This window comes from Ambystoma mexicanum, chromosome 1q (genome assembly GCF_040938575.1).
Source record: "Ambystoma mexicanum isolate Mex_15411 chromosome 1q, UKY_AmexF1_1, whole genome shotgun sequence".
NCBI classification, from domain to species: domain Eukaryota; kingdom Metazoa; phylum Chordata; class Amphibia; order Caudata; family Ambystomatidae; genus Ambystoma; species Ambystoma mexicanum.
Window position 1 is genome coordinate 438,535,614 of NC_090922.1, and position 27,370 is coordinate 438,562,983.

At 46.7% G+C, this 27,370-nt stretch overlaps 1 protein-coding gene across 14 annotated transcripts in view; it reads right to left on the reverse strand.

Moving 5' to 3' along the window:
• The window catches only part of PHAF1 (phagophore assembly factor 1), a 1,056,812-nt gene that overhangs the window by 948,291 nt on the left and 81,151 nt on the right, over window positions 1-27,370 (reverse strand). For 8 of the 14 annotated variants that reach the window (XM_069640131.1, XM_069640088.1, XM_069640122.1 and 5 more), the window contains exon 2: window positions 20,892-21,026. In XM_069640131.1, the coding sequence (XP_069496232.1) occupies window positions 20,892-20,955 (64 nt within the window). In that variant the 5' untranslated portion in view covers window positions 20,956-21,026. Of the gene's footprint in view, window positions 1-20,891; window positions 21,164-21,247; window positions 21,344-27,370 lie in introns of those variants that run through there. The other 6 variants (XM_069640061.1, XM_069640053.1, XM_069640046.1 and 3 more) reach the window with 4 other exon arrangements.

Genomic DNA, 27,370 nt, shown 5'->3' on the forward strand with positions numbered 1-27,370 from the left:
ATCAGATGCCAGCAGGACTGGTTGGTGAGCCAGATTCAGAATAATTTCAACAGAGGTTGACGGTTACAGGAGCTGTTGACTATACACATCAATGGTCTAGAATTGTCAGCCGGTGTTTTCTCATAAATAAATCGCTTATGAAAGACAAAGTCAATTGCTGCATCCTTCTCAGGATGGACAATATATCTGAGGTGAGGTGCTTCAAAACGCTTGCGGGGGGGGATAGCTGAAAATGCTGTCAGAGTGGGAGAAATACTTCTGTCCACTCCAGGGACTGCCAACGTGGTGACAAATTGGATTACATATATCTCAGTGAATTCGGAGATTGGAAATTAAACAGGAGGTTTTCTGCAGTTTAGTGGATCTTTGGGGATGCTTTCCATCCCCCCAACTTAGCACCCCCTCCTCTCCCAGAGTACATATCAGTTTGCCTTGAGGCTAAACACCCTCCTGCCCCACTATGAACCAACGTGCCCCAGTAGCTGGAGGTTAGATCCGGGAGCAGCAGAAATGGATGTTGTACTGCAGATGTCGGGACTAGGGGGCAGTCTATGCTTTTTCCACCCTTTATGATAATAGCAAGCATACTCATAAAGGTATGTCAAGACAGGTCATCTATAATGGCAGCAGTTGCATAATGGACAGCACAAGCAAGGTTTCCAGGTCTGGTGGAAAAGTCTATGGATTTTCCAAAGCGGCATAATCTCTTGAAGGAAGCAAGGAAGTTTCACCCAATGGGGGAGGCAAGAACACTTACCTGCAAAGTTTCGGGGATATATGGAGGTTGCCATGGATCACAGAATCGGCTGTTAAGCTCAAATTAGAGACCTGGCACCAGCTATAGCACAACAAGTGAAATATGGAGCAAGTATTGTCCATCACCAGGTCTATTCGGTTTCTGCCCCCTAGTGCTGGTTTTGAATATTCTGTCAGCCCTTTGAGGAAAGTAAGGCTTTTAGGATGCTAGGCATTTACAGATGAGTGATTTCAGCAGGCAATGACTTGGTAGAAAGATGGCCATTGGCGCAGCACCAGCAGTGGGGTGTTTGCTGAAGGGAATAAGACTTGTGTACCCGTCCTACAGTTCTGGACCATTACTTGAAGTTAAAATGGAACAAGTAAATTAGCCATATTATTGAATTTAATCTCATGTAGGTGAGTTTTGGATGCCAGAGCTTAAGAGTTTTCCCAAAAAGTTCGCTGGAAAGGGTTTACCTTTTCTATTATCAGGAGAATGAAATGTGATTCAAAGGGGATACCTTATCCAGATTTTCTGGATGACCTCGGGTTATGTGTGATAAAGTGCATCAAAGAGTACAAGAGTGGGACGGGTGCTTTCATGATGGTGCCCTTTTTGTCTTAATATCCCCTACTCATGCCAGATCGATGAACTGAGTGACGTTGTAAACGGGAACAGACATGATCGCAATTGGAGCACACTCAGCCAGGCGTGCCATGGTATCCAAAGGTTTTATTATGGGTGCTAGATATGAAGATAGCTTGAAATGAGTGGATTGTTCTATTGAGTCGAATATAAGAGTTTTATTGTAAGCCAATTACAGGGGTCCCTTCTGTGATGATGAATAATCTTTGGAATAGAATAGTACTCGCATCTGGTCTTGCTATAGAATAAACATTACCCAAGTAGCACAGGGAGCTGCGATTCTATTAAAGATGCATAAGTGAGCGTTATCCCACAATATGGAGATAGGTCCGCTAAAGAGTTAGAGTAAAAGATGAGAACGCATAATGCTGGCCTCTGTGTCTTTAATAGAAACAGGAAGACTCCCTGTTCTATTCTAGTCTGGGCAATCGTTAGCAATACAAAAGTGTCTGAAATATGGGCTGCAAGGCAAAGCCATGGGAATTGGCACAGGCCCTATACAAAGAGCTTGAGAACACTCCTCTATTAAAGTTATTCTCAGGTGTGGTTGCCAGTTTAAAGACCCCTTGTTGGGGACAGACAAGTGCGCTTTTATGAACTTTACACTGCTGCTAAAGAATATATATTAATAGGATTCAGTCAGCTATAGCAGACCTCAAAGTACTATTTCGGATGTAAAAATACAGAATCCTCTGTAAACATATCTTAGACTGCCCACGTAAACAGCTTGAAAGTCAAGTAAGTGAAAGGGATGCCTGTGGAGTTTTACAGGGGTTATGAGGTCTCTCACAGTCTTCCGCATTTTTCATTTTTGTTTTTTCCCCATCTGCCATTACAAAGCAAGGGACAAAGAACACAGCGGACATCAACATTTCGGCAACTAGTACACAGAGTGCATTGCTAAAGATCGCAGGTCAGAGGTCTTTCCAGTTTTACCCCCGTTTGCCTTCTGAATTCATAACAGATAGCAGCGACTGCCCATTTCCCGTTACAGCCTACGGCAAGCAACTGCGTCCACTACATTCGAGAATGCAGAAACCGTGCCTGCAACAGCAGATATCAGCTAGACGTCATGTAATAGCCATCTTGCTCGATACGAAATGCCAACTTTTATCAACTGTCCACGTACTAAATCGGACAGTGCATTTCTAGATCGCAAATAAAGAATGGGTTTAGGAAAGGACATCCAACGCATCCACTTCTGCGATGAGTCAGCAATCATTTCACACGGTATATAAATAAGACTAGACAGAAAAATGCAGTTTTAAAGGCAGGAAAAAAAAGAAATCATTTGAGCTTCTCTAATGTGTAGGCACAGAGCATGGGCAAGAGGAAGTTGCACAGCATAACCTTGACAAACGAAAGCATCAAACGTCTCTGACAAATAGGTGACGGAAGGTAGAAACAAAGTGGAAAAAGACTAATAGAAGATGTAGGCTCCAACACTGCAAGCAATGTTATCTCCATCATGAGGCTTGCAGGTTTTTGGGTATGCTCAGACAGGCCAAACCAGTTTGGATTTAGCATGAAATCTGACTATTAACCAGAGATATTGCTTTCTCCAATCATTGCTCTAAAACGTGCCAAATGTTTAGGAAGGTGTCAAGATGTGGATTGGAAAAGTCCCCTACGGCAGAAGCCTTCATGACCATACATTTCAACACATAACCTTATCAGTGAAGTCCACAAAATGAAAGTTCTAACTCTGGAGGATGCTGGCTGACCAAATATATAAAGAGAAAGCCCAAAGCATTCTTCTATGGGATTTGCTATCAGAATGACAAATACATTCTGACAAATACACATTGATGGGCATTTATTTGATGAATTACTTCACGCCCATTGGAACGATATGGTAAGATTAGCAAAAATGAAAGGGAAAAAAGAAAAAAACAGAGAAGCAAGAGAGAAGTGGTAAAGGAGGGAGAATGTGTGAAGCAGGTAGCAGGGATTTACAGAAAATGTCAAATTCATTAAAAAGGGGTCGGGGGATTTCATCACAAAAGGGTAATATTAGTCACTTCTTTGGAATTACCACTTCGCAATTCTCACATACAACCAAGTCAAGGTCTATGGCAAGCTGCTTGGATTACTTTAAAAAATAGAAAGAAATGCAACCAATTTAGGTTGGCAAGTACATCAAATCGACAAACTTCTTACCACCACAGACAACTAAAGAGGGTCATTCATTGTAGTGCCGCCGTGGCCCACCGGAGATGAAGATCCCTCTTCTCGTTCTACCTCCCAGAGATGTAAAACGGTTTGCTACAGAGCACCAAGTCAGACAATAAATAGGAGACAATAACTTTGTGTCAGAAAAAATACAGATTGATCAGCCAATAGTAGGAGAATATAGTTATTTCAACAACCGCAAACATCACCTCATACAATAAACTGCACATATGTCCAAGTGGTCTAAAGAAGAGTATGTAAATAAATGCGTGTAAGGTTTCTGTTGCTCTCGTTCGAAGATCAAGAAATTACTTGGCATTTGATATTACCAACCAACTCTTAGAGAGTAGGGGGGGGGGGGGAAGAGAGCACAGGCCTGCCTTTATATGCAGGTCATAAGAAGAATGAGATACCCTTTTTGGAAATTCTGATACGCCAAACCAATGTAAAATTGTATACAACTTAAGCCCCCTGATAGAAACGCATTGATATTATATTCCAGCAAATCCCAAAAGGAGAGCGCCCCATGTAACCAGCTTTTATGAGTGTGCCGCAATTGTTCTTTGAAAGAGGACTATACCAACCATGCAAACCAGCTGACTAAACACATGCAAGATTGAGGCTACTGTGGAAGGCAATTAAAACAAGGAGCTAAGACAGTATGGCTCACTGACCAAGAAATACTCTGTGCCCTCACGCTAGAAAGAAAAATCAAGTGAAGATACTGTGGCATGTGTCACAACATCCTTGTGATATAATCTGCGATTTAAGGAAGTGATATTAGAAACTGCCATTTTGTTACTTTGATCAAATCTACTTTACCCAGACCAAATTATTCCCTGAAGAGAGGAATAAACCTCACATTTGAAATGGGTTTAGCAGACTAAACACCATTACATTGTGTTTAACCTACATAACCTCCTCCTGTGGATCATCATCCTTGTGGGTGATGTGGTGCTGGCCCATTTGCTAAAAACAGAGTGTACATGGTACTTTCAAGAGGCAGAATCACAGCCTCACCAAATGCCTTAAGAAAAACAATCTATGTGATCCAGTGCTCCTGCCCCAAATTTGACTTTTGGGGTGATGCCTTGTACAACCCTTATCCGGATAACTAAATCCATTTGCAGAATTCAGACCGGGAATACCAAGGCTCCTCTGATTAATCTTTTTTTGGTGAACTAACACGCCAAAGATCAGCTCAACTAGCTGACCATATGCACATTGAAACCCGATTTGAATGACTTTTCTACTCTGACTAGACTTCATAAGTAAGAACAATAGTGGATTCCCAGGCTTTACAGCTACGCGACAGGTTTGAATGAAAACACCAAATGGCTCATTTTATTACATTGGCTTTAAACGCTTTCAGCTAGCTACAGAAAGTTAGTTCAATTTTAAATCGATATTTTCTTGACTATTTGATGGTGCAGATACATCTACTCATGAACACTTACTGAACTGAAAGTTAGGGATACATAGGTTTAGAAGAGATGGATGATTCCTATTCAATTGTGTAATTGACTTTAGTATGAAGACCCGTCATCTTTTTTCTTCCAATATGTCCAACAACCTCTTCTGCAATCCTGTTATGATGTCCATTCCAGATACGGGATTACATACATCATAGCACTGACGTACTGATGCACTTCCAGACAATAAACTGAGCACATTTTGAAACATAAAATGGACTCACATCAGTCCTGCGGTTTGTGGATGCACATCATTCACGTTTTGAGGCAATGGCTAGTTTACCGCTGCCATTAGAATCCTTTGTAAACCCTTTTACAACAAGAACACTTTTCTGACTGCACGACCAAGATATGCAGCTTTTCCTATGCAGTAACTGGTGTCATCTCTGGTTTGAGTAACCGACTGAGCTCAACTTCTTGGCCACATTAATTTCGCTCTACGTGATTTCTTTTTAGTCTGATAGCTATGCAAACTTTCCACACAATTATAAACTATAGACGATCAATAAATAATAAGTCATCCATTCAAATAGATTCCATTAAAACCAAAAGCATTTTATAAAAAATGTAAGCAATTTCCATTCCTGTATTTCACAGCAATGATATTGTGATATCAGTTTTACAGGTGTTCTTGTATCTCGGAGGACGCATAATTTCCCTTCTTGAAAAATGTGATCTCAATTTCATGAAACAATTTAATTACAGCAATTAACAAGGAGGTCTGAGGGCTACTTAAGCAACAAAGCCAAATATAATTAGAACGCTCTAGATTAACTGCAATGGGTACATCAAAGACGTCCAATAAATATTCATCTACATTTCAGGCCTTTCCCAGGATTTCTTTGATTGACATCTTGTTTGTAAAATTACATCATCTCCCGTTCAAAATAAAGTTACAGAATTAGATCCCTGCCGAACACGAGACCCCTTGGCTCATTAGTATCCTTAACCCATCAAATTGGTTTAAGCCTACAACATAATTAGATCAATCAAACTTTATTCAGCGATGCCATTAAGCACACATTACAATCGAGTTTTAAAATAAATAAAGATACATATACAATTAGTAACTAAATACATAATTAGAGATGGTAGGCTATTGTTCACCACACGTTATGATTAATGGGTCGAGTTTGTTAATGCCACACATCTAGACATTAATTTTCTCTATGAAGTAATCATTTGTTTCAGAACCACTGTATACTTTGTGGATGTGTCCTACAGAGTTACTGGCTAGTCCAGAATATAGGGACACAAGAGTCAAAACTTAATTTGACCATATGTATACATGAATCCACATGTGAATACCACTGGCTATACCCAACTGGCACATTAATAATGAAACATGTATTGCTTTGCCCATGTTGTTCACTTAATGACTTCTGGCTTATAAATAAGTCAATATTTTGAATGTTGACTGGGTTTATGTTGATTGCATCTTCGGTTTGATTCACCTCAATACTAGGTTTACATTTTTTGACAAATTAAAAGTCAAGTCTGTGTTATATCTATACACATTTTTCACATTGTTAAATAATGTTTTTTGATTTTTGTTTGTAGGACTCAGTAAATTGTGTATCAGAACTGTTATATGTTTATTGTGGTTAAAAGTTGCGTCTTTTCTGTGGGAACTTCCGTGGCAATCGTCAGAATCGCACACTTCCCTGTCAGAATGAGCGCGAGAAGCTGTTTTCTTTGATTTATGAGATGCTCCGAGAGAGTGAGCGAGGATCAAGAGTATTCGTTGGGCACAGATGGACCAGTATGGGATGGATCACTTGGTTAACAATGCTGGGCAGGAGATAATAAGCCTTCAAGTGAAAGATCCTGCGAGGTATGCTCATGCAATCATATAGTGTGGCCAGAACACAACATGCTCCCGATTTTAAAGTAGCCTTTTCCAATCCGATTCGTGTTTTAGCATAAAGGATTAGAGAATGGATGCTCTTTTGAGGCTTTTTTGTTTTAAAACTGGAATCCAGTTAGCTCCTTGAATTCCAGCGTCAGTAGGAACGTTTGGCTTCTGATTCTAGAATTGGGGGCCATCTCAGCCTTCTACAGACTTGCGTGCACTAGATTGCATTTTTCCTTTAACTTTGGATGAGCTTCAGCACAAGAACCTGGAAAAGAACTGGGAAAAGGGTCTGCATGCTCAAGTATCAGGATTTACTAGCCTCGCCTGTGCCCTCGATCAGTTATCCTTACAGCTATTCCATGCAACCAATGGACCGTCCTAAAGGGTGATGTAAATCTCGACAACTGGAATGCAGTTTGGTTCAGAGTCCATCGGAGTACCCAATGGCTCTGTTCTTTTAGGGATATGCCTGTTGCAGATGGACCTATGACCTGATTTCAGTCCTTAGTCCCTTGTGATGAATCGTTGGATTCAGTCACTTCTCCAAAGTGGGGAGCCCCTTCCCGAGAGGCTAGGGAAGCGAGCCTGCTATGCAACATTCCCCTTTCACAGAGAGAGACTTCCCTCTTGGGGACAAGAACTCCCATTCCGTCAAGGAACTCCCTAGACCCCTTTCCGAGGGTTTCTAGTCAATTCATCTAAACCCATTCCATCTAATGCCACCCCATCGAATTATATTCAACAAAAAAAGCATTGCCATCGAATTACCTTTTCATTGACTATAATTCGATGGTATAATCAAAACTGGAGTTAGGGTTAGATTAAGGGATACATTGGGTTAGGGCTGGGGCTAGGGTTAGATTAAGGGTTACATTAGGGTTAGGGTTGGGGCTAGGGTTAGATTAAGGGTTACGTTAGGGTTAGGGTTGGGGGGGCGGGTGTGGGGGTTGGGGGGAGCCCCCCCAATATACCAAAAGAACATTAAAACGTTACAAGGAGCTGGCCAGTGCCGACATTTCAGCACTGGACAGCTCCAGGTCATGTTTTAGCGTTACATAAAAGTGCATTTCCATTGAAACCAGTCCATTTATATTTTCGATGGACTGGTTTCGATGGAAAAGCACTTTTACATGTAATAGATAGCCAGTCGATGCATTGGTAAACGTTGCTTTGGTTTCGATGGTGTGGCATTTCGATGCTTCAGTTTCGATGAAATGACTAGGAATCCTTACTGAGGAGTCACCAGAACCTCAGCAAAACTATTCCAAGCCAGTCACTGTTTGTTATTGTAACACCTTCTCAAATAACCGAGAGAGAGAGAGACATACTGAGAAGAAGAGCATGTCAAAAATGAAGATTATCCAGTGGCTGGAAGCCAACCATACTGGGAAAAAGAAGATTGAGCGAGTAGTAACGAACACTCAAAGGAAAGACTACACGTCTACATTGGGGAGGTCGCAGCACAGCTGTATAACAAGAGAGAAAGGACTAACGTACAATGTTGCTGGAGCCTGGGAAGTTTGGACTTGGCAAATGAGTGAAGCCAGGGGAGTCTTGAAGGTCCCCGAACGAAAGGACGCGGGTAACCAGAGAGAAGTAGGCACAGAAATGGCAGGAAGCCAAACTGTGCATTCGCAAGGCAATTAGAGGCAGCGGCGTGAACCAGGAGTGATGGATGGGTGATCCTCAAACGACACAGAGCGCAGAAGGAACAGCTCCAGGGAGCCATATATCGGAAGGCGGAGAAAAAAAAGCACCGCTAGAAGCGGTTGTTGCAACTGAGCGAGCCCGATGCCACAGGGAGAACTAGGGACGTCAAAGCAGAAGACTAGAGGTAACGGGAGCGGTGGGAGAGGAACAGGGCAGAAGAAATATTTGATGAACAGTAGAGAACACCAAGGTACTGATCATACTGGTTCCAGTAGTGGTGAAAATCGCAGAGCCAGTAAAAAACACCAAGGGACTCAGCATACTTGTCTGAGTATTGGTTCAAACATTAAAAAAAGCCAAGAAAATAAAAGGGACTCAGGATATATAATTCCCAGTGAGAAGGAAAGTCCTGAAAAAGGTGAAGAACATTCTGGAACTCAATCTATTCATTGTAGGGCATGGTTGTCCACCAGATCAAGATTGATAGAGGCACTGCAAGAAGCCCAGAGTAATAAGGGTCAACACCCTAACATATCCAAACAAGGAACTATGTATAAAGAACAAAAGGGGACATCCAGGAGCCAGAAGAGACCCCTTGAGGAATTAAAAGAATTGGTACTGATAATCTCAAGAGACTATTTGAAAACAGACTTAAGGCTAACAAAGCCTGTCCAGTAGAAAGGAGTTATTCTCCTGAAGCGCCTTTTCTTTTTAACGTTTTAATTAGTGGTAGGGCCAGGATAGGTTAGTTTTTGGACAGAGGACTGAGTCTTGATTTGGACTGCATCACTGACGACGAGCACACTGGTAAGTTTTATGTTAGGTAGGGCAAACCCCTTTTTGGGAAGGGGCAGCTAAGCCTTTTTCTTTATTATTTAAATAAACAAACTTGTGGAATGTTACCATTTGGTCCGCCTCCTTGTTCTGATCTATCACACCCTGCTTTCTGCGTGGTTGGGACACTGGAATGCCGCACCATGTCTTGGCTTAAAACATGCATACTGTTTTCTTAGCGGTCAATGCTACCAAGTCAGAACTCTTTCCCAGCACTTTCAGGTATTGTTTGTTTCCTGGTACTTTGGCTATGTTGACCTTCAATGCTGTAAATCTTCTGTATGCCGTTTGTTGTGCTGAACACCCTTTGCTCTGTCTTTCCCTTGAAATGAATGGTGGACATGGCTCCAAATGCGCTAGGTCTTTCATCTATCTGACCTTCCAGCACCGCTATCAAGAAGCTGCTGACTGGTGCTAATTGAACAACAACTCTGGGGAACTTGTTTCTTCGTTTAGCCTACCAAGAATATGCATCAGCTCTCCAGACTGTGGTGTCTTTTCACTTTGCTGGCCCTTTGCCAGGTCATCCTGGGCTTTTCGTCAGCTCTTCCAAATACAGAAGGTATCCTCCCGTGGTTGCTTGCCTTGTCTCACTCTTTCAATGTAATTTCATCCACCATTCTTTGAATCAATAGCAGGTGACTTTTCCTGCTTTTGCTAAACCTTTCATGGGGATTCACTACCCTTGTTCATCGCAAGTACCTTTTTTGCTCTTGCTAAAACATTTTTATTGCTTTCTGAAAATATTTACTGCTGGTCTCACCCCTTTTGCCTTCGAAAAGCTTCTTGAGCTCATGTTGTACAATCCAACACATATGCATTAGGTCAAGAAAAGTGATGGTCCCATGAATTGAAATCTTGCCTTAACGGTAACCACGTGGCCATCGCTCAGATCTTGATTATGCAGAGGTTATGCCTTGGTCTTTTATGTTAGCGGGGAGTACTTGCCCTGTTACAATCTGAGAAGTTCACATTGAAGTGACCCAAATATCTCGAGCATGTAATGCACACTAGTGTTTGCCAATGGCAAGACATTTGGCATTTGGGGCAATTTGAACTGTGCAACGTGCTTTGCAATTGCATGGGCCACAGTTCCAAGTCAAACGTTTCAACATCACTGCCCGCCACAACAAAGATCACTTGCTACCCATTTGGTCCCAGTTTTATGGTAAGCTAAGCGTATGCCACCCTGGTATGGAAATAGCTCAAATTGCAAACAAAAAAAAAGATCAATGGGCGTCCAGGAGTGATTTAAAAATGTAAATTTTGCATGGAAAAAAACGTCATTGTGTGTTAAGCCTTTTGTAGTGTGCTCGTACTAGCTGGGTGCTGAGCCCTATAAGCGAACCAAAGATCCTGCTTGCACACAGGTACACCAAGTCTGTGGGATTCTTCCACAACTATGAAAACAAGGAGTGGAAAGTGTGAGGGATATTCCAAGACAACCAATAGGAGCAGTGACTAAGAGGAGACATTCAGAAATGTGGCAAGACAACAGGAGAATGCATCTTAAGAAGGCCTGTAATGTTACAAAAGGTATAGCTCCTGTACTTCTTCAAACACGTCTGGATGACTGCAAAGATGCCTGAAGGGAAGAGGCAGTAATTGGTATTGGATGAATATACTTGAAGAATACAGTTGATTTGTGTTACAAATCACCCATTTGTAATGAATTCTCCACACGGTCAATTGACAAATTGGTTCTAGTTCCTCAGTGGAGACCATGTTTTGCAAATTTTCTTTTTTTATGCAGCAAAAAAAGGGGGTGATTTGAGAGGCTTAGTAGTGTGAATAGAAGCTCTTATGTAAAATAAAATATATATATATATATATATATATATATATATATATATATATATATATATATACACACACACAAACCAGTTTAGCTAAAAAATGGCGCTCTACCTCATAATGTGGCTGGTGCTGGAAAAACGAATTTAGCCAAATTCGTAAAACATGAAGAAAAACACAAACCCCTACGTGGTTGTAGCACTTCAAAAAACGACCCAGTGGGTATGTACAAGAGTACTCCAGCACACAAGACCTAGCTATTTTAAAATGTCATATTTATTATTGCCTAATACAGCACATTGCAAAAACAGGGGTGAAGTCATTCATCCCTGTGACAGACGTAAGGTTACACAAAGCACTCACCCCACGGGTGGAAGAAAGTCACACGCGGAACATCGAATAGAAAACAACGAACGAAAAAATAACAAAAATGAAAATAACGAATTTCGGAATCACATGCAACTGTATTAAAAGCCTTCCCTTTACATTTATATTCATTTCAAGCGCCAGTTTCAATACTTGCATTTGCAAAGCTGGGAAATTCGGTTGTACAGTCGAGTAGGCTTGAGTTGACCACTAGAAAATTGAGCAGATGACTTGGATCAATTCCATTTGGGCTAACATCTCTCCTAGCAGTGACCACCATCTATGCTGGAGCTCAACCTGTCATGTCGGGCTTAAAGCAGAAGATGTGCAGATCCTGGACTAAACCGTTAACAGATTAAATATTTACATGGGAAATACCATGCTGTTCAAATATGCACACGTGATGGTACCAATGTCACTCTGCCCCTTTTGCAATTCAGCTAATTAGCCCATTTTGGCCTTTACTGCTGATCTTCAGGAATTGACCACAGGGTGTTTACTCTTCAGCCATATAGATCCATGATACACTAATGTGTGTTGTGAAGGTGTATAAAGAATGATTAGGACATATATAGTGCCAGTGAGATAGCTCAGTGGGTTGAGCGCTCGCTGCTGCGATATGCGTGTGATCTGCAGTCTCGAATCCCAGGAAGGCCAACTCAGCCTTTTATCCTTCCGAGGTTGATAAATGAGTACCAACTGTAGTTGGGTGATATTGCATGTATATATGTTCTATGTAAAGCGCTTAAGCGGAAGCGCTACATAAAGAACATATCAATATATTGAAGACTGTCAACGCATAATTAATTGGTCACGTATATTGGCCATTAATAAAGTTATCATTTGTATTTCATGTGGACGTTAGATTGGCAGCATTTTACGACAAGAACCTTGATCCCGAGACATAGCTCCTGCGTACTTCGTAATGCTCGATACACAGGAGCAGATTTCAATTTCTTCACATGAAATCTTTGTTTCGATCCCTGCAGGGTATATGCTATGCACAGAGGCAGGGAAAAGGCGAAATCTCCCAACCCCAAATCAGCTATAGGCGGAGCGTGTTGCGAAACACTAGAGAGGGAGCCAGAAACAGTCCAAGGTGACCATGGCAATGCCGATTTCTGTGGCCATGCTTGAATATTGTCCATATTGGAGCCAGATGAATGATGGTGTCGCAATCGCTAGGCTGAAAGTACACATTCTGGGGAGACTGCAAAGAAAAGAGCTTCCTGACCAGCCATAATATCATTCATCATATAGTAAAGAAAGATGCCATGAACATAGGACGACATGCCCATTAAAATATAGCACTAGGGCTCTCTCTCGCTCATCGAACAGGAAGCCCCAAAAGAGCAAGAGGAAGATCTAAGGAGTACGGTGAGCATGGAGAGGAGATCGAGCAGTACTGGACCCCTGAACTAATAAAGAAAGAGGAAGCACAGCGGGAATTCTATGACAAGACTGGAGGTGAGCATTAAGCTTTAACTTCATGTATTTACTACTCTCCAGCAGTTCAACAAACTCATATATAAAACTTTGAAAAGCGTTTAACAGAACCTTTCCTTTTTTCCAAACTACAAAACCCAAGAGTCTCTGTAGTCCAAGTCCTCTCATCCAGTCACAACCCACTTCCTGTGCTTGGACTCCTCTTCTTTTACTGCTCTTTAAGCAGATAAGTACCATTTCATTCCTCTCTATATATCTGTATATGATAGATGGTAAATGAGTGGAGTGAACGTGAAGGTTTAGGCACTGATTTAGAGTGCGAGGGAGATGCTTTAGGAGCAAGGATAGCGGGAAGAGCGCTTCGAGTTAATTCACTTTAAGTATGAGGGGAATTTGCGCGCACGCGTTGAGGAGTGAGTGACTGGGGGAACCAGTTCGTAACAATTAACGTATTTCAGTATTACCCGCGAGGCTGGCGGCGTGTGTCGCAATTTCGACACTCCGGGGGTTCGGCTCAGCCTCGCGGCATACGCAGGTCTCCGGCACGTGAGGGCGAGCTCCCGCAGCACCAAGCCCCCACCCTCGGGTAGGCGGAGCTTGGCGCTCGCAAGCTTCGCCGGCCCCTCAGCGTGGAAGAGAGCAGGCGCACAGGCTCCCACCCGAGAGGGTGGAGTGAGGCGTACACAGCGGGCAGTGCGCGTTGCTCCGGCGCCCGGCCCCCTCCCTTGGGGAGGAGGAAGAGTCGGAGCGCTCGGAGACGTCCGTTGAAAACTAACGTTGCTATTAAGCGACAGAGTTATTGAAAGAGCCGCACATCTCGAGTACGTTTGGCTGGGAGAAAGTGCCTAAAGCATTAAAGAAACGATTATAGCGATTGAACGCGCTCAGCAGAGCTCCAATACAAATCAGCTGCTCAGGAGCAACAGACTACGACAGACGATAAGCAGCAGAGCTTCATAGGCTCCACAGGCTGTTAGTGACCAAAGACTTGAGCGCAAGTGAGCCAGGGACCTCGCAGCAGCCTATTGAAGGCTCAGAATATATACAACTGGTGCAGCCACAAGAAAAAAAAAGAAAAAAATAGGAGAAAGAATCCAGAGAATTAAAGAGGCATCTTAAGAGCAGTGGGCATGCTAAGACACCTGATTAAGGTACACAGGCACACAGCACAGTAATAACATGTCTGTGTTCGAGTGGAGCGAAGAGGAACAACCTCTAGATCTTGCTGCCAGCTTCAAAGAGGTGCTGGGGAGCTCCCTGATTGATGCAGTGGCGGAAGGGGTCAGGCACCTACAGGAGAGACTGGAGACGCTAGAGGCTATGCTCTAACAATCCAGTAGTAGTACCAGAGACTTGACGTGCATGCCCACAGAACCCTCAAAAAGAGGGCATAAGGGGAGTAAGACAGCCCTTAAGAGGAAAGTCTCCGACGACCCCCAGGGCTCATTGGACGGGGCAGAAGAAAAGGCCCCAGAGGTAGCCGACGCTTTCGCAAAGCTGAAAGAGGCTTACCTTCAGCGTCAGGCAGTGCCAGACCTCATGAACCCCTCTCCAGGGTAAGATAACACAGGAGATGACCTAGGCTCGGAAGAAGAGCCAGTAGACGACCAAGCCTCGCAAGAAGGAGAAGAGGTCGCAGAGGAAGAATGGGCTAAGCCCAGTGGGGGGTAAAAGAACGCGCAAGGAGAAACATCTCCAAGAAGCGCAAGAAGATAGGTTTGATCCGGATAGCATACGGAACCCAAGGTCCACAGAGTGGACCCACCGCCCCCCACCCCCTCGAGTAACACAGTATATGACAATAAGACTGCACAAGGCGCTAGACAAGGAGGTGAGACAGCGCCTGCGAGCGGGTTGCCCACGACCAGACGTCCCAGGGAAGGTAGCGTAGACTCCCGAACTAGACCCAAAGATGCGGACCTTCGTGTCAAAGACAAGTAAGGACCCACGGAAGGGTATTGACAGGTCATGGAGGAGCTATCAGGAGAAAGTGTTGGACCTGGCAGGACCCCTCGCTAAGATCATGGATCTAGCGGAAAGAGCGAAGGATACCGGAGAGGAAGTGGACCCGGACGCTCTCGCCGGCTGGGCGCAAAGAGCTGTCTGTCTCCTTGGTAATGCCGACTGTGCAATCGCTTCGGAAAGAAGAAGGGGTCTGCTGATGAAAATAGACACGAAAGTCAGCGACCTGGCATCTTACGAAGCAGGAGAAGGAGCACAAGGACTCCTTTTTGGAGAAACCTTTGGCAAGGAGATGGGCCGATTCGTCGGAACCTACACTTCTCTAGAAAAAGCGCAAGCATCTATCAGGAAAATATTTCCGAGCAGAGTTTTTGGCGGGACCGGCCGCTTCAGGGGTCGTGCAGATGGTCGCGGTCAGGGCGGAAGAAGACTCCAGAATCCCACAGCACAATACTGGGAAAACAAGCAACAAGACACGTTTTTCCCATCCAGAGGGAGATTCCAGAGAGGCCACAGGTCCACAGGTGCAGGCCGAGGCCAAGGATTTACACCAGGTGAGACTAATTCAGTATCCTCCAGTAGGAGGGAGGACGCGCATGTTTTTAGAGAATTGGCGCACGCTTTAAAACGATTCCTGGATATTGCAAACCATCAGAGGTTTGCAGCTAAATTTCATAGAGACCGCAGTCAAGCCGCGCAGGCCTCAGAAGCAGAGAGTAGCGCAGGCAGAATAGGATTGTCTAGACAGCAAACTAGCACAGTTAGTTCAGAAGAGGGCGATAGAGAGGTGCGAGGCAGCCCCGAGGTTTGTGAGCAACATGTTCCTAGTGCACAGGAAAGAAAAAGTGCGCCCGTTGATAAACCTCAAGGAGCTAAACGGATGGATCATATACTGACATTTCAAAATGGAGGGCATCCATCAGCTTCGGGATTCCCTAAGAGAGGGAGACTGGTTGACGTGTCTAGACTTAAAGGAAGCATACCTGACAGTTCCAGTACTCGAGGAGTACAGGACGTTCCTAGCTTTTTACTGGCAAGGACAATTCTGGCAATTCAGAACAATGCCATTCGGGCTCGCTTCAGCACCCTGGGCATTCACAAAGCTAATGAAGCCAGTAGCTGCAGCGATCAGGGAGAAGGGGATCAGGTTGATTATCTACCTAGACGACCTATTACTCCTAGCAGAAGATCGAGAAGTACTAGCGTACCAGACCAAATGGGTACAGGACCTACTGGGATCACTGGAGTTCCTGGTGAACATATAGAAGTCAGATACCACGCCAGCGCAGAGATTAGACTTCCTAGGGTTTGTACTAGATACCAAGAAGGCTACCCTTGAACTTCCAGCTCGGAAGATAAAGGATATCAAGAGGGAGATCAGAGAATGCTTAGAGAAGCAACAAGTATCACTCAGAGCCTTGGCAAGAATAGTAGGGCTACTAGCGGCATCTATTCAAGCCATATTCCTAGGTCCCCTGCACTACCGAGCACTGCAGAGGTTGAAGATAAAGCACCTTCAACAAGGCCTGAGGTATCACCAGCAGGTGCCTCTAGATCAAGAATCAATTACGGAACTAGAGTGGTGGTTAAAGAATATGGATGCCTGGAATGGGCGAGCTATATTCGGAGACAGACCGGATCTGATAATAGAACCAGACGCCAGCCGGAACGGCTGGGAAGCCAGATGTGGAAGTCTAGAGACCGGAGGCAAGTGGAGCGAAGAGGAGCTTCGTCTTCACATAAACTGCCTGGAGCCCTAGCAGGGTCGTTCGCGATCAAGGCATTCACAAAAGGAAGCGTGAAATCATGTGTCCTGCTGAAAATGGACAACATATCAGCAGTGCGATACATAAACCACCTAGGTGGGACGAAGTCCAGGATGCTGGCGGAGCTAGCGAAGGACTTTTGGCATTTCTGCCTACACTCGGAGATGTCAGTGACAGCAGAATAGCTGACTGGCACACTGAACGTAGTGGCAGATTGGAACTCCCGATATTTGACAGACTCCAGCGATTGGAGACTAGATCTGGCAGTGTTTCGGAGGCTGAACACGAGATGAGGGCCAGTACACATGTACCTCTTAGCCTCTAGGCTCAATGATCAGACGAGCCACTGCTTCAGCTGGAGGCTGGACCCAGAAGCGCAAGGGACTGATGCTTTCCTGCAAGAATGGTTAGGAGGTCTTCACTGCGCATTTCCTCCCTTTGTGATGTTGAGCACAGTTCTAGCGAAATGTCGGAGGGAGAAGGCAGAGCTGGTTTTAGTAATGCCATTGTGGAAATCGCAGGTGTGGTTTCCAACGTTGATGGAACTAGTGACGGATATATCCAGAGTTCTCCCCGAAGCAGAGCGACTGCTCACGGACCCAGCTTGGTTGTGTCATCCTCAGAGTGAGAGGGACACTCCCGCTAGCCGCGTGCAGGATATCAGGAAACGTTGGCCACTGCCAGGAATTTCAGCACAAGCTGCAGAACTTTATCGCTGAATCCTGGGCTGCATCCACTAGGAGGAGCTATGACGCAGCTTGGGCAAAGTGGACAAGCTGGTGTAAGGGGAGAAGTGTTCATCCCGTTTCAGCACCTGTTGTGGAAATACTGAATTTCTTAGAGAATTTATTGCAAAACGGAAGAGCTTTCCGTACGATAGGAGTTTACAGGTCAGCAATTTCAGCGGGACATCTGCCAATAGAGGGCGTTCCAGCAGGAGAACATCCTGCAGTAGTGAGGCTCATCAGAGGTGCGAGATACAGAGTTCCACCTGAGCCCAGGTATAGTACAATGTGGGATGTGTCAGCAGTATTGCGTTTGTTAGAAGATTGCCCAGCGGATAGATACCTTTTCCTTAAGCAGCTATCAGGTAAACTAGCAATGCTATTATGCCTAATTTCATGCAAACGAGTATCAGACGTTAAAGCCCTGGAGATTAACAGACGGTCCTTCGGGCCAGAGGGAGTGACCTTCTCTATAGTCAGAAGAACCAAGACAGGGACTACTACGGTGCATTACCCCCATTTCCCAGAGTAATACTAAATGGTGCGTGGCACGATGCATTAAAGAGTACGAAAGTAGGACAGCAGAGAGCAGGGCAGTAAGTACCACACAGCTATTAATAGCACATAGCTATTAATAGCACATAGGAAGCCTTTTCACGCAGTTACTTCGGCTACCATCGCGAGATGGGTCAAAGAGATTATGCAAGCGGAAGGTGTGAATGTGAGCATGTATGGGGCTCATTCAGTGAGAGGAGCAATGGCTTCTAGAGCCGTGACGGCAGGGGTACCCTTAAGAGAGATCATGCTAGCAGCAGATTGGTCGAGGGATCGTACATTTAAAGAGTTTTATTTTAAACCAACAGAGAGTCTAGCAGGAACGGTGTTGGGGAAGCTTTGAACAAGCATAATGCTCGCCTCCAGTTTTATCATAGAATGAAGATTACCCCTGCTATCTGCGCAGGGAGTATTAATTCTATTAAAGATTAGGAGGCGAGCATTAAATTCCCACCCGAGTATTGTACTGTCTAAAATGGTATTGTATTATGTTAGCAAGTACGCTACACAGACACCACCCTAAAATATTCCATTGTATGTTTCATAGGGGAAGATCAGAAGAATAGCTGAAGGCAGAGTAAGCAGCAGAGTGCTACAGTAGACCGGAGAAGCACAGGCAGTTGAGTTGTCAAGTTCAAGAGATACTTTGCACCATTAGCGAGGAACAGTTATGGATTTTGATAGACTTTCAGAGCGAGTAAAAGCAGAGGAGTCGTCCAAGCACAGGAAGTGGGTTGTGACTGGATGAGAGGACATGGACTACAGAGACTCTTGGGTTTTGTAGTTTGGAAAAAAGGAAAAGTTCTGTTGAACACTTTTAAGTTTTATATATGAGTTTGTTGAACTGCTGGAGAGTAGTAAATAAGTGAAGTTAAAGCTTAATGCTCGCCTCCTAGTCTTTAATAGAATTAATACTCCCTGCGCAGGGGTAATCTTCATTATAACCAAGGCTCGCTGTTTTCCATGTTTACACAAAAACAGAATAACTCTTTTTCCTTCAGTATATATTTGCAAAAATTGAGAAAGACCCGTCTCCTGGTTGCTTCTTTAAGTTTTAAGTACGCCTGGCAGCCCAATGGCTGTGCAAAGTAACGAAGAAGAAAAGTTGAAAAGGGAATTGAATTCCTTTTTAAGTTGTTCAAATGGCGGCAGGAATGCATTCCTGGACTTAAAAGGCGTCCACGTGAGTATGTGTTTTCTTTTCAGGTAAATAAATGTGTAAAAATAGTTACAACTTATTTGTTTACATATCAAAAAATAAATATGGATAATACAGAAAATAAAATCCCCAAAATATAAATATGGATACATATAGACAGAAATGGTGCACAATTTAATAATAACATTTGGCTCTGGGTGAAACGAGCAAAAGAACTGGAATGTGGAAGACTACCAAAGCCACATTCAGGAGAATGTGCTCAACGGGCCCTACCCTGCCTGCAGGCCAGTCACATCGAGCCTGGAAAGGGTACGGAAACCCCAGGCCGAGAGCCAAGAAGCCTGGATGACAGAAGTTATCAAGAACAAGAGAAATACCTGGCGACCGCAAATCTGTATCAGGTAATATTAGCCCCACCAATAATAATACTGCCATATATATGGTCGTGGGGTAAGGACATAGGCGATATTATCAGTGGTGATAATTTATGGGGTTATTGGGACCGGGGGTGTCCCCCGATTATGGGAAATTATGGGGGTTCCAGGGGTGTCCCCCGCAGGTTCTGTGGCTTAATATCACCACAAAAATATGGCAATATTCTTGTATGGCGATATTTTTACGGGGGTATTAACACATGGAACCCCCAAATCCAAAGTCTGAGAAACCAGCCACATGTTCATGTTCTTTCTTTACAGTGGGAAACAAGCACCTGGCAAACAGACGGATAATATTATTCTGTTTCCTTTACAACACTTAGGAGATGTAGATTTGGTCATGTCGCAGTGCTAGAAATAATAGATGGACAACCATCGTCCAACCAAAGTAACTTTGAAAGGATGAGCGGGTCCTGGCAGCATTTGTTGTTTAAAGAGATGGGGTTCAAAGCAATATTGTGCGCCTCTTTTGAAAGAAATGTCACAATCGCCACAAACGGCGCTAATCCCCAGCTTGCCTGTTTATATGGTTTAAACACTACAACATACTATGGGGTATGTGCTTACTACAGTGTTGATTTTTTATCACGTTTTAGTAACTTAATGGAAAATAAACAAAATGCAATTAGCGATTGTTAAAGCATATGCGTCTGGATAGAAAAAAAATGTCCACATCATAACATGGTTAGGTTAACACTAGAGCTACTTCATGACCTTCTGACTTCATCGATGCAATTAGTTCAGGTATTCAGAAATCCATACTGGCAGTGGTGTGGATACTTAGAGTATTTGCATAAACTATCATCGTTGGGACAGTGGCAGCAGCAAACATACATAGGCAGGGGGCAAAATCCTGCCCAGGCGATATCAATATGCCCCCATCCTGTGATGAGGCCAGAAGCTTAACTGCTGGGCTCCTGATAAGATGTCCCACGCCTCCATAATCATTCGCTTCTATCAGTGCAACTAAATAGCCTCTGAACCGTGGCTGTAGTGCATCCAATGGACCAAAGAAATGAATAACAGCTATTCGGCCTCCTGGGCTCAGAGGAAAGGGCGGCGCAGCTCTATGGGTTAATGGCCCGGCTTCCAAAACTGTCAACCAGTCCCCCGCCCCCAAAATTATAGGGCAGCCTCCACCGCTGCAATGGATCCATATACTTTTTATTTATTTTTTAACAGAAACACTGCGATGTAAGTTCTTGCAGTGAGGCGTTGCATTGTTGTACATCCCCAAAACGCGCAGTGGAATTGGATGCTGAAAACCAACAATAACACAGTGGCGAGAAGCGAAACGCAGAGCAGCAGGTCTCTTACCTAAAGTGAATTCCCATTGTTCGTTTCCCAGGGAGCGCTCGGGCACCACCTCCAGATCTAGCATTGGCTCGTCCACGGCAAGGGCCCCCGGAGGAACAGCGGCTCACGGGGTCTCTGCGGCAGCTGGATTCCCGCCTGCCAAACACATAGAGAGGGACAGGGTGAGCCAAACGACGGACGCCTGCACAAGTCATCAACCAAGGGTGCTTCCCCGGATGCTCCTCTCTCTGTTGTGATCGGCGGCAGGGACACACACACACACAAACACTCACGCACGCACGCCACAGAGAACGCTCCTCCTCTCAGCCACCTCACACAGGAAACACCTTCAGAATCTCAGTCTCGAGCACACCTACCCCCTCGGGCTGCACACAAAGCCTTGTCTGCTGCTGCTAACTTGTGAGTGCACTGTGCATGCATATTAATGATTCGCGGTCCACGTCTGCAGAGGAGCCTTCCTGCCGGGCACAGCATCCCTGGCACCTGCCCAACAAGCAAAAACACGGCTCATGCTAAGGACCGGGCAACCCTCTATGAAGTACCTGTGGTCAAGAAAACACCGCTTAGACTTAGAGTGTGTCTATGGGCTTTAATGATCTCTCGCTCTCACGCCCCCTACTGGACAAACACGCAGTGGTGGACCTGGCCACGATGTTAATAGGGTTACTAAAGGGCTACTGTCGTGTATTTTACACAGGGCTTACCAGAGCAGTGGTCGAAATGTAGGCAAAGAAGTAGTGCTCTATGTTCCCTGCCGGCCTGCCCCATGCCCTCCCTGCTCCCCACAAAAGAAAACCCTATCAAGACGCCCTCGCCCATGCGCAATCCAAACCCCCAAACAAACACACCGGCTGTTTAGGGGAATGGTCAGTGCACAGCACTTGTTTAACTTGTTACTACACTTCTATATTAAAACGAAACCATTCCGCAACGATTTCTTTTTTAAAATAAAAGCATATGGTAGATATTAAAACTTTTTTTTTTGTTTTTTAAGTAGAGGAGCAATGCTCCCAACCGCTCGCGCCCACTTGATGCACATACAAAAGCTGTCCCAACCGAATGGTCAGAACTAGAGGAATTATGAGGGAAAAAAAATAATAATACTTAAAAAATAAATAAATAACCCACCAACCCAGCCCTGAAATCATGTCCCAGGTAAACTCAGCTCGCCCCCCACCCTCCCGCACGTGCGACTCCTTTGTCCAACGTTATTTTGCACACTGGATCTTGTTGGCCAATACTTACATGGGATGTACACGATTTGGCAGTGGCACAATTGTTTGCGACCGAATTCGGCCGCAAAGAATTTTGCCACGGCCAAATCTGGCCAAACGTAAACCCCCCCCCCACACCCCCAATACATTCCCCCACCGACCCCCTACTTACCTTTTTGGCGTCCGCTCATCTTCTGACCCTGCAGCATCAGATCGGTCCCTCCTACGTGGGTCAGATCCGATGCCGCAGGGACCGCTTTTCTTTTCTTCCCCCCCATCCCCAACCTCCAAAAATCCGGAAGCGGGGGGCAGCCCCGCCCCCCATGTTTGGTAGGGATTACCCAACCTGAATTCGGCCAGATTTACCATATGATCAATTGGAAACTATCAGTTTGGGTACTACCTTTGCATAGGGCACGAAACGATTATTTTTCACAATGCAGAGAGCTACTGGCTTAACGTGCCATACCGACATGAGGGTATTGCACAATGATACGGTAAAACACAAAATGGAACCCAAAACTGTACGCATCATACGCTTTGGCCTCTCAGCGCAAGAAAACTACCAAAGCGTCCTGCTCCATCCCCACCAGGCACCTGAGATCAACCCATGCAGCAGAGGCGTTGCTGAGGGGGAACCTGTGCGGCTATAGCCCGGTTCTTTTGTTGGAGCCCCAAAAAGAAGCAGAGGGGCTACAACCAAAAGGCTAACTAGCCCCGAGTCCCGACATCAGCGTAGCCCCAGATCATTGCCAGACCTAGCAACACCACTGCCATGCTCATGCAGTGACAATTTTAAGCACACATCAAACAAAGCAGGTTCCTCTAGGCAAAGATCCGCATTACCCCCTCAAAAAACCATATACACTGTAACTATGCCCTCCATGACCTCTCACCATTGACTAGGTTGTCTAAGGCTGATGGGAGTTGTAGTCCAAAATAGCTAGACAGTCAAAGATTGCAGGCCCCTGCTGCAACCTAAGAGCACAACCTAATCACAGTCCTTTCTATTAAGGAAATCTCTGAAGATTGTCTTGATCAAGCAAGGATTGCACTAAACAATGGGGGCAGAGTGCACACTTGACCTCACTTCCTCGATTACATCCCTGGATGTACATGGATATTTTAAATTAAAATCACCAGTCCTCTTCCGGGGCTAACGTAGCAGGAGCACCCCAGTATTGATGCTTAGATTTTATATTTATTTTAACAGGTTCCATTGTCAAGGCTGCATAGAGAATATTCGTTTAAATCTTGAGGGAGCTCCTTAGAATTGTTTTCTTTTTAATTTTTCTTTCTTCCTAATACTCGACTGTAAAAGGATAATTTCTCTTTTGTTTGCCAATTGTGAAATTGATGTAGCAAAGGTTTTAATAATTTAAACCATATGCTAAATAATAAACAAAAAAAATGTGGGATTTTTAAATCGCACTACTACAGAATTAACAACTTAATTGCACTGATCTTTTTCTTGTGCATTTATTGAATTCTGAGAGAGAGAGGGAGAGAGAGAGAGAGCTGCCCCAGCATAGGGTCTGCAGCCCTTGGCCTTCACAGTCTCCCATTAGTCTAGGCAAGTTGAGGTGGTGATGCATGGGTTTAGGCATGGCTACTAAGTGGCTCCATGGGATCTATGCGATTACTGCGACTCAAACACTGCGCAGCCGAACATTGCGACTTTTCTTTAAACCCATTTCGCTGTATATATATGCGTGTGAAATCCCCGCAGAACCCCGATACTCACCCCCATTTATTATTATCATCCTAACACAACCCCCACCCCCACACACACCAGCAAAATGCGGCATACAAAAATTCGACATTGTTGGCTGCGGAGTAATGGGGGTATCGCGCTCCATGTCATGTGTGGCACAGACCTTTCTCTTTGCATGCTGTGACGGCAGAAACGAAACTACAAGTACATCAAAAGGCCAGGACTCGCCCAAGTTGTCACATGGAGCAACATGGTGACTACGTTTAGCATACATAAGCCGGGACGATAGCTCAGCCCAACTCAAACGTTCTTACTTCAGAGGTCGATAAATGAGTACCAATTTCGGTTGGGTAACATCATTCTAAATAATAAAGTTCAATAACAAATGATTATTACTGCGCAATCCGCATGGTCTCAGAAAGGTTATGGTTTCATGGATACAAACCCTGTAGGCAAAATATAAACGATGATGCCGTAATCCATACCAGCACTGAAGATCTTCTGTCACACAAAAAATGGCCCTCGAACGACTGATTACAATGAAATATGTCCCACGCATAATGTGTCTGCATGCATGTTTGGCAAGCTAAACTCTGTGCACCGACACTGCACTTACCTACCGTGATAACTCAACTTAAGTGTTCACCCGTCACACCCTAGAGTAGCCTATGCCAGCCCATGATTCCATCAGTTCAGTGCCATGTCTAGGGCAAAGCAAGCTTAGCCTCCTACAGATGGAACAATAGAAAGTGCTACATTGCCGCCACAAGAAGAAAATACATATCCCAGGTGAGGAGAAAGAAATGGACATTTACAGGGTAATTCATAGAAATTCGCACAAAAGTGGCGCACGCGGCTGGCGAAGTGTCCCCGTGCGATACACTGCGCCAGCCGCGTGCGATAAAATCCTTTTCATCGCACAGCGTATTCATGGATTTTAGCCTCCAAAACCAGCCGCGGCGCAGAGTGGCGCAGCGACCCTGCAGCAGCGCCAGTTACGCCCCCAAGAACGCCCTCGCGCAAGGAAAAGCCTTCAAAATTCCAAAATAATCGCAAAGGGCTGCGCTAACCCTGGACCAGTTCACAGGGCTGCCAAACAGCAAACGCCAAGCGGGGAACGTGCATTTCAGTGGTTCTCTGGAAGTTTCACACGCGATTGTCCTGGGTACGTGTACATCAGGGGTGCGCGGGAAGTAACACACGCGATTCCATCAGGGCACGTGTATTCCAGGGGTGCGCGGGAAGTATCACACGCAAAAACAGCAGGGTACGTGCATTTCAGGGGTGCGCGTGAAGTATTACACGCGATTCCATCAGGGTACGTGTATTCCAGGGGTGCGCAGGAAGTATCACACGCAAAAGCAGCAGGGTACGTGTATTCCATGGGTGCACGGGAAGTATCACACGCAAAAGCAGCAGGGTACGTGCATTTCAAGGGTGCGCGGGAAGTATCACACGCAATTCCATCAGGGTACGTGTATTCCAGGGGTGCGCGGGAAGTATCACACGCAAAAGCAGCAGGGTACGTGTATTTCAAGAGTGCGCGGGAAGTATCACACGCGATTCCATCAGGGTACGTGTATTCCAGGGGTGCGCGGGGAGCACTGCACATGAATTGCCCGTGTGGATCCTCCCAGGTGTTCCCTCTACACCCTCCACGGCCCCTGCAGGCGGCCCACACCACAGGGGACTACCCTGCACATGTCCCGCAGGCAGCCCATCCACCATGCCCCCAGCCAACCCACATGTCACCTTGCACTACTGCCCACCAACGCATGTCCCCCTGCACCCCCCACCCCCCAGCAGTCAGGGGCACCCTCCACCAGGCCCCCACTCATGTCCCCCTGCACCCACACCCCCCAGCAGTCAGGGGCACCCTCCACCAGGCCCCCACTCATGTCCAACTCATGGCTCCCAGCACCCCCAGCAGTGCAGGGCACCCTCCACCAGGCCCCCACTCATGTCCCCCTGCACCCCCACCCCCCAGCAGCCAGGGGCACCCTCCACCAGGCCCCCACTCATGTCCCCCTGCACCCACACCACCCAGCAGTCAGGGGCACCCTCCACCAGGCCCCCACTCATGTCGAACTCATGTCTCCCAGCACCCCCACCCCCCAGCAGTGCAGGGCACCCTCCACCAGGCCCCCACTCATGTCCCCTTGCACCCCCACACCCCAGCATCCAGGGGCACCCTCCACCAAGCCCCCACTCACATCCCCCTGCACCCACACCCCCCAGCAGTCAGGGGCACCCTCCACCAGGCCCCCCTCATGTCTCCCTGCACCCCCACCCCCCAGCAGCCAGGGGCACCCTCCACCAGGCCCCCACTCATGCCCCCCTGCACCCCCACCCCCCAGCATCCAGGCGCACCCTCCACCAGGCCCCCACTCATGTCCCCCTGCAATCCCAACCCCAGCAGTGCAGGGCACCCTCCACCAGGCCCCCACTCATGTCCCCCTGCACCCCCACCCACCAGCATCCAGGGGCACCCTCCACCAGGCCCCCACACATGTCACCCAGCACCCCCACCCCCCAGCAGTCAGGGGCACCCTCCACCAGGCCCCCACTCATGTCCCCCTGCAATCCCAACCCCAGCAGTGCAGGGCACCCTCCACCAGGCCCCCACTCATGTCCCCCTGCACCCCCACCCCCAGCAGCCAGGGGCACCCTCCACCAGGCCCCCACTCATGTCCCCCTGCACCCCCACCCCCCAGCATCCAGGGGCACCCTCCACCAGGCCCCCACTCATGTCCCCCTGCACCCCCACCCCCCAGCAGCCAGGGGCACCCTCCACCAGGCCCCCACTCATGTCCCCCCTGCACCCCCACCCCCCAGCAGCTAGGGGCACCCGCCACCAGGCCTCCACTCATGTCCCCCTGCACCCCCACCCACCAGCAGCCAGGGGCACCCTCCACCAGGCCCCCACTCATGTCCCCCCTGCACCCCCACCCCCAGCAGCTAGGGGCACCCGCCACCAGGCCTCCACTCATGTCCCCCAGCATCCAGGGGCACCCTCCACCAGGCCCCCACTCATGTCCCCCTGCACTCCCACCCCCCCAGCAGTGCAGGGCACCCTCCACCAGGCCCCCACTCATGTCCCCCTGCACCCCCACCCCCAGCAGCCAGGGGCACCCTCCACCAGGCCCCAACTCATGTCCCCCTGCACTCCCACCCCCCAGCAGTGCAGGGCACCCTCCACCAGGCCCCCACTCATGTCCCCCTGCACCCCCAGCCCCCAGCATCCAGGGGCACCCTCCACCAGGCCCCCACTCATGTCCCCCTGCACCCCCAGCAGTCAGGGGCACCCTCGACCAGGCCCCCCACACATGTCTCCCACCACCCCCACCCCCCAGCAGTCAGGGGCACCCTCCACCAGGCCCCCACACATGTCTCCCACCACCCCCCAGCAGTCAGGGGCACCCTCCACCAGGCCCCCACACGTCTCCCACCACCCCCACCCCCCAGCAGTCAGGGGCACCTGCCAGCAGGCGCACACACGTCTCCCACCACCCCCACCCCCCAGCATCCAGGGGCACCCTCCACCAGGCCCC